This window comes from Meriones unguiculatus, chromosome 7, assembly GCF_030254825.1.
Source record: "Meriones unguiculatus strain TT.TT164.6M chromosome 7, Bangor_MerUng_6.1, whole genome shotgun sequence".
NCBI classification, from domain to species: Eukaryota; Metazoa; Chordata; class Mammalia; order Rodentia; family Muridae; genus Meriones; species Meriones unguiculatus.
Window position 1 is genome coordinate 53,606,948 of NC_083355.1, and position 12,427 is coordinate 53,619,374.

General features: G+C 42.3%; 1 protein-coding gene across 1 annotated transcript in view; it reads right to left on the reverse strand.

Moving 5' to 3' along the window:
* Gad2 (glutamate decarboxylase 2) overlaps nucleotides 1-12,427 on the reverse strand; it is a 66,650-nt gene that overhangs the window by 42,277 nt on the left and 11,946 nt on the right. Inside the window, exon 7 of the mRNA XM_060387449.1 lies at nucleotides 11,559-11,674. Within this exon, the coding sequence (XP_060243432.1) occupies nucleotides 11,559-11,674 (116 nt within the window). The remainder of the gene's footprint in view (nucleotides 1-11,558; nucleotides 11,675-12,427) is intronic.

The window sequence follows — 12,427 nt, forward strand, 5'->3', positions numbered from 1 at the left end:
TGGACCATATGGCTAATACAATTTTAACTTAGAGAAACTGCCATACTATACTCTACTGTGCCATCTTCACACAGCTGCCAACAGCACACAAATGTTGCAGTTCCTCCACATTTTCACCACTATTCATGATTTTGGTTTGTTTTGGAGACAGGTTGAGAGCCCAGGCTATCACTGACTCTCCCTTTCAAGTAGTTCTGCTGTGTCAGCTCTCTGAAATTGGCTTGTGTTTTCCTGGCTCTTGAGGACAATCTTCTAATGGATGTGATGGTAACACCTTGTAATTTTTTTTTTTTTCCTCTCAAACATAAGCCAGGCTAACTCTGGCCTGCTAGCTTTGGATTCTTCTCTCATGTTTACATCTTCCATCTCACAGGGGAGACATTTTGGGGTTTCAGACAATGTGTGCAGCTGGTTTTTATGTGGGTTCTGGGGCTCAGAACTCGCTATGTTTTACCCACTGAGCTGTCCCCTAGCCCAGAACCAAATTTTCACACTCAGCAACTGCCTCCAGTATAATGCACTGTATGACTCTCAGACTTAACAATTTGTTCTTCAAAGACTGCCTTCTTTCTTCTTTCCTTCCTTTCTTCCTTCTGATTTTTTTTTTAAATCAGCATACAAAGTGATGAGTTATCGCTATGGCGTTCTCATACATATCTTTTTTCCTTGATCCGTCTCTTCTAGTCCTCTCCCCTGTCCTCTGTTCCTCCTTGGCTAGCTCTCTTCTCTCCTCCAGTGGTCCCTTCTGGTCTATTACCCGTCCTCCCCCCTCACACCACATCTTAAGAACTATTTCTCCTCTGTGCTCCCCCGTATAGCTTCAAGAACCTACACTCAGTTTTTCACAAATGTAGTGACATTCAAGAGAAAAGAAGTTGGCCCTAAATCCAGCACTCCTCTGGCGCTCTGGGAGGTTTAGTGTGTCTGGAGCTAGACAGGTGGGTCATGCTGACAGCCTGCTGCCCACTCTTTGTGTTTTTGCTTCCGGTCTTGATGGCTGTAATCACTATCGCATTTGGAGAGCTGAGAAAGACCAACCTAAGCCCAGCTGTACTGCATCTGCCCATCAGCCTCTTACTATTAACTACAGATCATTAAGCTGTCCAAAAGGAGAGCAGCTCCCTCAATTTACATCTCCAAAGGGCTGCTGAGTGGAATTTTAAATTAAGCTTCTAAAGAGGCGTGTTCTTCTCAAATGCCCAGTCTCCACTCATCTGAAATTTTAAGTATGCAGTGAATAAACTCTTAACTTGTAGATTTTTTAGGGCAACTGTCTAATAAAATAGGAAATCACATTTGTTACAGCAACAAATAACATCAATCAATAAAGGGGACACACGGAAGGAAAGAACTTCAAAACCTCAGCATGGCCAGAAGTAAAGAGAAAGGGCCGCTATCTTCAGTTCACAGCCTCAGAGTGACAAAGCGGGTATCCGCTACAAAGACACCTGGGAGCTAGGAGAAAAGGGTTTTCCGTCGGGCCAGGGATTTAAAAACATGCTACCTGTCTCTCCTCCACCCACTGCACACACCACTGTATTTGTTTCTCCTTTGTATTTGGCAGAGACGAGGGAAACCAGAGCAGAGGTTCAGAGGGAAGAAGTGCTCAGTCTCTTATTGCCAGGAGGGCTCAGAGCAGAAAGTCCAGCTGTCTTGGATGAAAAAGCACAAATACCTCAAATTGTGCCCCTCAGTGAATGTGCTCTGAAGCTTCGATCTGCAGATTGGCAAATTGCAGCTGAATAAGAGAACAGGCGCATTTCTGTCTGGTCTTTAATGAGAAAGAACTGGGATCTGTAATTGAGGAGTAATTACAAAGGATAATTGATTGCTGTAAAAGAGCTACACATTTAAGGAAATCCACATGCCCCAACAGAGAACTTAAATATGGGGAACAAAGGTGATATGAGGCATGAGAAAAGAAAATTAGGCACCGAACACTATTTATATTTCAGGAAAAGGAGCAAAGGCATATAGCTAAGTGGTATCCACAAATAGTAAGGCCTGCATGGGGAGGAAGGAAACTGAGGGTCACAAAGACACTAAATGAGGAAGATACAGTGGATATGAGTTGAATGGAATGCCTTTCTATGTGTGAGACAATATATGATGATCCTTTTTAATTCTTGGCCTCTTCTAATAGAACTGCTGTGGATAAACCAGAGGAGAGAAGTATCTAAAAACCAATCTCCTTCCTGGATGCTGAGGATTCTGGTAAAAGAAGGTATCCAGGGAGAATGCCTATCAAAAGCACAGTGACAGGTGGTCTTCATGTAGGAATAGCTGTCCCAATACGAGGCTGGAAAGGATGCATTATTCCAAGTGGCTTCAGAAGACAAAATTATGAAAAAATTGGAAGCCTTAAGGACTAAGATTTGCCTCCTAATAATGAAGATTTGTAGAATACTCTATTGTCCCTCATTGGGCATATTCTTCTTTCTCCTGATTTGGAAAATGTAATCAAACTTTGACAGAGCTCAGTACTAATTTAGGACTAAGTCATATTTCCATTCATGAGTAACAGATATTAAAACCCATTTGATTTTTATTTCAAACTAAACCAGAGTTCCAGTTTGATGGAGAGTTTCATTTCTGTATTTTTAATATAGAAATGTTGAACACTGCTAGAGGAAAATGCTTCAGGACAAAGTTACAGGCAACAGTTTCTGAGCCATACTAGCATAGAAAGCAGGCCCCCAAACTGGCAAATGGGACTTCATGAAATGAAAGCTTCTGCACAGCAGGAGAAACTATCAGCAGAATGAACTGACAGCCCGTAGGATGGAAGAAAACCCTGTCAGCTCTGCTTCAGACGAGAGGTTGATGTCTAGATATAGAATGGCAAAAATTAAACACCTCAAAACTCCAACTGCCAAGCAAAAAATGGGCTAATAATCTGAACAGTTATCAAAAAACCCACAAATAGCAAATAAGTATTTTTAAATGTTCATAACATCTCTAGCAATTACAAAAGTGCAAATGAAAACTAATTTGGGATTCTAACTTACCTCAGTTAGAATAACTACAGCCAAGAAAACAAATGACAGCAAATACTGACAAGGATGCATGGAGAAGGAGGAAGCCTTCTACATTTCTTACAGGAGTGTTAACTAGTGCAGTCACCATGGCAATCAGTGTAGAGACCTCTTAAAAACCTCTGAAGAGTTATCTCATGACCCAGCTGCACCACTCCTGGGCAGACACCCGAAGGACACTCTAGAGACACGTGCACAGCAGCTCTTTTCATTGCAGCCAGGAATCAGCCCAGATGTCTGCCAAGGAATGGATGGATGGATAGTGAAAATGCGGTGCATATACATAATAGTTTTGCATTAAGGTGTAACAAAAAATGAAATCATGAAAATTCCAACAAAATGGATAGAACTGGAAAATATTATGTCAAGTGAGGTTACCCAGGCTTAGAACCACAAAATGATCCTATCCTCTAAGTGTCAAATACATGTGTCTAGTGAGAGTAAATAAGGAACCTTAGACTTGAAAAAAAAAGAGTTTAAAGGAGGGCATAGTTCAAGTGGAAGGGAGAATGTGGGGCAAAGAGTACAACAGGGAAATTGGGAACAGGGACATGAAAGAAGGACCTCGTGTGTGTGTGTGTGTGTGTGTGTGTGTGTGTGTGGTGTGCATACATATTCACATGGTCAACATTGACTGTCTTCTTCAACCAATCTCCACCTTACTTTTGAGACAGTGTCTCTCATAAAACATAGAGCGCACTGATTGGGTAGCTGGCTGCCCAGGCCAACATGCTCCAGAATTTTTCCTGTCTCTGCTTCTCCAGCATTGGGATTATGAATGCACATGACTGTGTACATGACATGGGTCCTGGGAGTTTAAACCTAGGTCCTCACATTTGCACAGCAAACACTATTGGATGTGCCATCTCCCCAGCCTGTCCTCCTTCACTTCCAGTAGGGACAGCAAGTTTCACCCTCTTGTGGCGATGGCAGGAGGATATGTGGAATGACAGGCAGCTCTGAGACAAAGCAGTTCCTAGAGTTCTTAGTGGATCACAACCCTAATTAGTCTTGGAGAAAACAAAGACGATTTAGACAGCCCTCAGCACCCAGTCATCTCTTCTGCTTCTCACGTCCCTCCCATTCTCTAGTTTGGTGGTTTGGTCATTCTACCATCACTGAGCTTGTGAAGCTTGTATTTACTCATGGCCTTTGCTTACTGTCCCATCTTTTAGGACTTCAGTATTTACCATGCATTTGTATTTCTGAGAATTATATTTATCTGTATTTATTCCATGTAGGTCTCTGTATAAGTTCCACAGAGAGACCTTTTATGTCTCCTCTGTGAAACAGCCCATTGCTGCCATATAAAATTAAAATGAGCGCTAACTAGTTCACTGTTTCATAACGGGACAAAGGTACTATCTGAGGACAGATTTTACATATTGTTGATAAATGCTTGTAGACATTGTTGGCCAGATACTCAGAGTTTAAACCCAGGGAAATGTTCACTATTTATTGTTTCAGATATCTAGTCACAAATACTTGTGTTGAGGTGTGGGTTTGGTGTTAGCCAGATCACAGAGGACTAAATGGACAAGGTCCATTCTAAAAGCAAATACAGAGGGTTTTCTGATTGCCCAGCCCGGAAGGCTTGGGATGGGCCCTTCCCAACCACGAGACAGCACCAGTTCTCCTATCCTGACCTCTGCTTGGTGAAAGAGAAGCAGCTCACAGACTTCAGATGAGGAAAGAGAAATGACAGTGGTTTGGGAATCTCAGCTCCCAACTCTCCAGACTTTCCATCAAATGCCCTACCTTCTAGCTTTGAGAACTACCAGTTATCTTGACACTTTTTGACTGATGCATCTCTCAGATCTTTATACAATAGGTGATTTTCAACAACTAGATCTGGAAGTCAAATCTATGAATAAACTAGAATCTGCCTCTTTGACTATTTCCAAGTTTCGGTGGTCCTTTACTCTTCAGTGATCTACAGAATTTCCCTTGCCCTTCTGTATATGCTTCCCACATATACCTGTTGGTTTACCTTCACGGAAGATCTGCCTCTACGCAGGACTGTTATGAGAACTGTAGATATCATATATGAAGCATGTATGGAGCACCTTCAGCGGGTTCTTACAAGTCACAGTCCTTCTTATTCTCACATACTCTTACCTAGTGTGATATCATCCTCTGGTCTCTCTAGTTACCTCAAGTGAAATTTTGAAATCTTCAAGTAAAACTAATGACAAATTACTAGATTTCTTAAAATAAATATCTTATGGAGTTGTAAGGAAATCTGAAAATGCTATTTGTAGCAGTAGAGAATTTAAATTCTTCCAGTGCTGTGAATTCTTGGGCATTGCTCTGTTACTGGGAGTAAGAAGGTGTACCTATTTTAAAGATCAAACATTCCCCAGACATGTTCTCATCTCACCGCTCTCTCTGCTCCATCCATCTCTCCTGGATGGGTTCAACTCTTTTCCATAAGGGACACCAAGGTATCTGGGTATAGCTGCAATGCTGCTGTCACCTGTGGAGTGCCACCAGGGGTCAGCTAGTAGGCTCTGTCCTTCCCATTCATTTATTAGCTTACTTTATCCTTCCAACAACTGTGTGAGTAGTTGCTCTTTTTACCAAGGAATAGGAAATGAGGTAACTAACCTGAACTGATGCCTGTGAGGAAGCCAAGCAGATGTCCTCACCATTTTGAGTTAATTTATACTAACCTGAAGACAAATATGCCTCTCCAGGCACTTCTAACCTGGCCTTGCACATGACATTGGGACGTAGCCTCTTGGGTTTTAAGGAAGGTGAATTTCCTCTAGACCTTTCCCATGACAACATATACTCCTCAAGTTTAGACATTGGGTTATTGCTACCATCTCCCTCAAGTAAGCAATACAAGAGAGAAGGGAAAGGGAGGGGAGGGAAGGAAAGGGAGAGGAAGAAAGAGAAGGGAAAGGGAGAAGAGGGAGGGAAGTGAAGGGAAGGGAAAGGGAAGGAAGGGGAGAAGAGGAAAAAGGGAAGGAGAGGGGAGGAAAGAAAAGGGAGGGAAGCGAAGGGGAAGGAAGGGGAAGGAAGAAAAAGTAAAAAATATCAGCCCAGGGATTATGGCACACTGCCCTAGCCCCTTATTAGTCACTGCTATAAAAATCCCCCCAGGAGAGGTAGGTTGAGGTGATAATCATTTACACCCAGGCAAGGCTTTTAAGTCCTTTGTCAGGAGCAAGTGTGAAGAGAAAACAACAAGAGGGTGGAACGGAAATGAGGGACAACTGTAGGGCAAATCAGGCTTATTGAAGTTGAACTGGCCCCAGCTCATATTTTCTTGTTCTTCCTTCTGTCAGGCTAAGCTTGCGCCCAGTGCATGCCAGTGTATTTCATGAGGGTCACCCTTTCCATGCTCTGTGGAACATTAAAAAAAAAAAAACTTTTTGTATTTTTGTTGCTGTTACTTAAGGAGAAAGACTTTGGGAATTGACTCCCTCCAGAATATCACATACAAAAACTGAAAACTGTTTTTTTAATGTTCTTAGGAGAGTCATCTCCTACTTCCCATGAGAGGCCTGAGCAGGTGTCTTTTAGAAGACACAGACACATGCAGCAGTTGACTTGTGAAAATTAGAGTGACTATGTCCTGCTTAAAAGATCCTTCTCTCTCTTACTATTATGAAAGTTATTTTTCTTTGATGACATTGTGCTGTTTCATGGAAGCTATTTTTGAAAAAGCTTATGTCACAAGAAGAAAAAAAGAAATGTGAAATACATCTCAAAGTGGGGGATTTTGAGGGTTCAGAGTGACAGCTGAGATTTGAGCTAGGATTTTAACTCTCCTTATATCAGCTTTTAAGAACTTACTTAGAAGTCATTAGATTACTTTTTCTCAAGATTTTCTTTTATGAAAGACTTGGGGGAGGTGATGATTCAGAAGAAGATGAATGTGGAATGATCACACTGTGGCCCTTCCAGTGTCATGATTTTGTGAGGCTGTATAGTGCAGGGAAATCATCTTAGAACGGTTTGCTCATGGCCTCAGTACTGTCTCTGTTACAGCTCAGTGACTCATCCACTTCTGATGCTGCTTGTTTAATTTAGTCCTGTGCAAGTTTTTCAAGAAAGCAGTTCATTTGAACACAGAGAAAAATGTAATAGCTTGTTCTACTAATCAGCTAGATGAAGTTTTAGTCTGCTTTGGTTTCTAGATGAAGTTCCAGTCTGCACTGGTCTCTGGGTTGGTGGGGGGATGTCCTGTAGGAAACAAAACATGACCTCCCCCACCCAGTGTGTGAAGTTTCCAGTTGCATGTGATGGCTACAGAGTTGCTAAACATTATTTTCCTCTCCATGGCTGTGCTGGGTAGTTTTATGTCAATTTGACACAAGGTGGAGTCAGTGGAGAGGAGCGATAAACACCTCCGTAGGACTGGGCTGTTGGCAAGCCTGTGGAGTGCTTTCTTAACTAGTGATTGACTGGGAAGGGCCAAGCCCATTGTTGGTGGTGTCACCCTGGACTGATGGTCCTGAGTTCTATAAGAAATCAGGCAGAGCAAGCCATGATGAGCAAGCCAGTATGCACCATCCCTCTATGGCCTCTTGCTTTCAGGTTCCTTACCTGCTTGAGTTCCTGTCCTGACTTCCTTCATTGATGAATAGTGATGTAGAAGTGTAATCCAAATAAATCATATCCTCCCAAACTTAATTTTGGTCAAGGTGTTTCATCACAGCAATAGGAACCCTAACTAGGACAATGGTTCCAATTAAACATGCCAGATGACAAAATCAGCACCCAGAATCAAATAACAGTAACTCGACCTGGTTTGGTACATCAGGAAATTATTATCACTGCAATAACCAGCTGAGAAAAATATCACTTGAGACAAGACACTGCAAGTAACTTTGGAGCTCCCAGCCACAGAGGGCATTCTGTCTCCCAACCAGTAGTTGAAAGAGCAGTGCTGGTTGGCAGAGGACTGGGAGCTGGAGATCTGGCTCTGCCACACTGGCCTACCTAAAACTTGGTTTCTCCCTCTATAAAGCAAGATTGTCCAAAGTACCTGCACACACATGTAGAGATTCCTGTGCCCTAGGCACCAGGCAAGTGCTTTCTGTGGCTTTCATCTGAGTCCTGTAAGGATTAGGCTGGGAACACCTTTCAAAGACCAAGGAAGACACTGCAGCCACCTGCCCTCCCTGCTCCTTCTCACACCAGCACAGAAGCAACCTTTTCTGCCTTATGGGAAAAACCCCACTGCAAGAACTGACCATGGTTAGACTGGAGAAAAGTTGGTTTAGGAAGGACTTGATAATTTTATTCCTTCAGACTTTTTGGAGCTATTTCAGGAGCAGGTGCAGACAAAATGATTGTAAACTCTACAATACATAGGGAACAGGTACCTTGTCCCTGATGCCAAGGGAAGCTACAGAAAATGATGAATCGGACCCACAGGAATAGAGATGAGAATCAAGTGAGTTTCTGTGTGGAGCATCTGTCTGTACTAAAATGGTCTGGGTGAGTGGTGTATGTAGATGCTGGGGCAGTTGGAGACCGAGTGGTTTATTCCAGGCACCAGCAAGAAGTAATACTCTAGTATTACCTTCAAATGAAGAAAAGCTTGAGCCAGAAACTTGATCGTGGAAAGTACAAAACATTAAGTTTACAACACCTACACAACTCATTGAACACGGAGAAGGTGAGCTGTACTTACATAGAACCCTCAGCCCTGTGTTCCAGCATCTTTGGTAAGGAAGATGCCACTACCAAAGAAGAAATGTAAAAGAAACAACTCAACTATAAACACTTTGATCTATAATATAGTTCTGCCCACAAGGTAGTCTGGGACAATGGTGGCACAAAGCTTGTGGGGGTGACCAATGCTTGATTTGATTTAAAGCCCATTCTACAAGGTGAAACCCATACTCATCAGTGCATGAGTGACCAAGAACCTGAGACTAGTTTGCCCAGGAAGCTAGGGTAAAACCAAATACTACTGTTTGAAAAGAAATGTAGCAACAAAATAATTTCTAATAACATGCTGCTATGCTCATAGATCAGTGTCTTGCTCAGCCATCATTAGAGAAGCTTCCTCCTGCAGCAGATGGGAACAGACACAGAGACCCACAGCCAGACAATAGAGTGAGAGACCTTGGAACACTCAGCCCTAAATGGAATGTCTCTCTCAAATCCCTCCCTTCAGGGCTCAGGGAACCCTATGGAAAATGAGGTGGAAAGAGTGTAAGCGCTAGAAGGGATGGAAGACACTAAGAAAACAAGGCCACTAAATCAACATTAGCAAAGCTCCTATGACTCAGAGGGACTCTAGCAGAATATACAGAGCCTGTGTGGGTCTGCACCAGTTCTTATGTGTATATTCTACCATTCCACAAGACGGTGACACTAAAGTAAGTTTATTCTCTTTACTTACTGAAGTGTTTTTAGTCTGTCAAGGAGTAAGAAGCTATGTCACACATTAAAGACAACAATTCATGTGTCAAAGGGGAAAGTCTAAAGCCAGAGCCAATTGGTACTCTAGATAAGGTTCATAATCAAATTATCATTTTTAATTATGTACATTGAGATATAAACAGCTGAGTTGCATTTCTTTCTCTTAGAAATGAAGGAATGGACTTTGAGTATAATACAAAGAGCAGAAAGCATAGCAAAAGTACTCTCACAGCATAGGTCTGAGCTTTCTAGAAAAGGCTATATCAATTTTTGCCAAAAGCTAATGCTGAAGGCAGAGCTACCTTCCAGAGAGCACAGGGAAGCTTGCTGCTAGACCAACCTTAGAGAGCCAAAGAAAAGGATGTCTAACATCAAAACGTCTAAGCGTACAGAAATATTTAACTATTTGTGGATCTGAATCCATCTTAGGGAAATAGGGAGAAGAAACATTATGCTTGTCTTATCCATAGAAATGCTAAAATTAAAGCTATTTCCTGCTGCGGGTCAAATCTTGAGGCCTATGTCAGCAGGGGCTGTCCCTATAGTGTCGCAGAGGCTGCTGCAGTGTAAGTCCTTTGCTGCTCTGCACTGTCAGGTGACAGAGACCGCAAAGCTGGTTCTCTGAAACAAATATAAAACAGACTGTAGCATCATCCTCATGCCTACCTGGTAGTAGAGGGGTAGTGTGTGGTCTTTGAAGGGCAAAGGAGGTGCATGAAGGTTTATGTCATGGGATTCAACAAGGACGACCAGAGTTCTTAGCCTCTGCCTAGCTAGCACCCCAGTGGTAGGCAGGAGCAAGTGCTTGGTTAGCTATCTGGCTCAAAGATCAGATAGAAAAAGCCTCTACATCATATCTTTATGGTACTTGTGACGCCTAATCTTCCTTGGTGGTTTGACTAGAATTTAGAATGATCTAGGTGGTACAGAGCATTTCTTGGTATGTCCATGGCAGTGTTTCCAAAGATGATCAACTGAGGAAAGTCAGACCCATCCTGAAGTGGGGAGCACTAACCCAGGCACTGGGGGTGGGAACAGAGTAAGAGCTAGCAGGAGAAAGCTTGCCCAGCCTTTACTTCCCAGCCCATCACGAGGGGAACTGCTCTGCTCCACCATGCCTTCTCACCACAACGGACTGAACTGCCTGAAACCCTCAGGGAGACTAAATCCTTCCCCAAGCTGGTTTGTGCTAAAATATAACTAAAACAGCATTAAATCAAAGGCACCACAAGGGTTGAATTTATCTAATCACTAAAACTGCAGCTTTAATCAGAAAGAGAACATCCACAGGGCTTTGTAGGGTTTGGATTATAAGAAAGCACTGTTTCAGTGATTTGGAAGAGTTGAAAATCCTACTGCCTTTTCTCTTGCTCCTATCCCTCAGCACACAGTTTTGCAGAGACCTGGAGACCTGGAGACAGACTGAAATAATATTCTGCTTTGGGTTGGACTGGCTCAGTGGTTAGAGAACCAGGTATAGCTCTTGCAGGGAAGTAGTCTAGTTTCCATTCATGTTGTGTGGCTCACAACTGCCTGTAACTCCAGTTTCAGGGAGAACTTTGGGCTCTGTGAGCACCAGCATACATGTGCACATACCCACCCACCCACCCACCCACCCACCCACACACACACACACATATATACATATAATTAAACATGAGTCTTTAAAATAAAAGGTGTATAACCTAAAGTTCACCACTTTCAGCTTTTCCATGTGTATAGTTCAGCATTAAGTACATCTCTGTCATCCAACCAGAACCACTACGTGCTTCCAGAATGTTATCATTCCCCACTGCAAATCTATCTGCCAAATAATGACTGTTCATGTTCCCCCAACTCTGCTAATCACAAAAACTTTTTTCCATGTTTTTTGCCAATTAAATCAAACACACTTCTTAAAAAAAAATAAAAAAAAAAATAAAAGGTGTAACTCCTGCTTTATCTTTGCAGCTTCCCTACATTTCGGGGACAAGGAAGATATCCCAATGGACAGCTCAGCTCAACTCAACTCTCCCCCCATTCTCTCAAGAAGTATCCCTTGGAAAGAGAACATCCGTAGAAAACACATTTCCAAGTGTTTGTCATTCAACTGGGTTCTTCGATATAATCTATGCTGGAAAGAACATAAACACATACGTGCTCTGATGTGAAGGCGATGAGCCTGGGCACTGCAGCCATCCCTTTCTCCTTGACTTCTGGAAACATCTTGTAGCGGGCAATGAGCATGGCATACATGTTGGAGATGGCGCCACCTACAGGACACAGAAACAGTAACGTTTTTCTATTCCCCATCAACATTTCTCCTGCAATCCACATCCTTTACTTCCACTGATCTAGGACAGTGGGTCACAGCCCAGTATGGGATCCTATAACTGAATTTGATGGTGGGGGGAGGGTTGGAAAAGTTTCCAGCAGTAAAAACACTGTGAATACACGATAACAAAAAGTATTTCAAAATCAAACATATAGTGAATGTAAGATGTTTCTGGCAGTGTTTGCGCACGCTACGTCACACAGCATCTCTGTGACCTTGGTTTTACGCACACACCCTCTTCAGTAGGCTCACTACATCATGCTGTGCAATGCCGATGAACACTGCCTGGCACACCAGATACAAGATTATGGTATGTTTTTACTGTACACACAAAAATTTTCTGCTATTACAGAAAACCAATGGCTTGCTTATAGAAAACAAACTTTTAATATTTCTCAATCACTGCTCTTAGCTGGTATGTTCAAATGTATCTGGACTGTATTGTGTTAGAATGTTTGATTTTTAAATTTGCTGTCTGAGTTGCTAGCATGAGTATCACAAATAACTGATGAATATTGGTTTAGGACTAGGACAGAATTCTCAACAATTTCTGAAATGGCCTAAGTATGCTTCTGACATTTGATACTGTGCATGAACACACTATTATAAAATTAAAATAAGGAGTAAGTGTAAAGATGGTGATGACTTTACATATTGCAGTATCAAGTATTCAGCCAAGGCTTAATTCTTT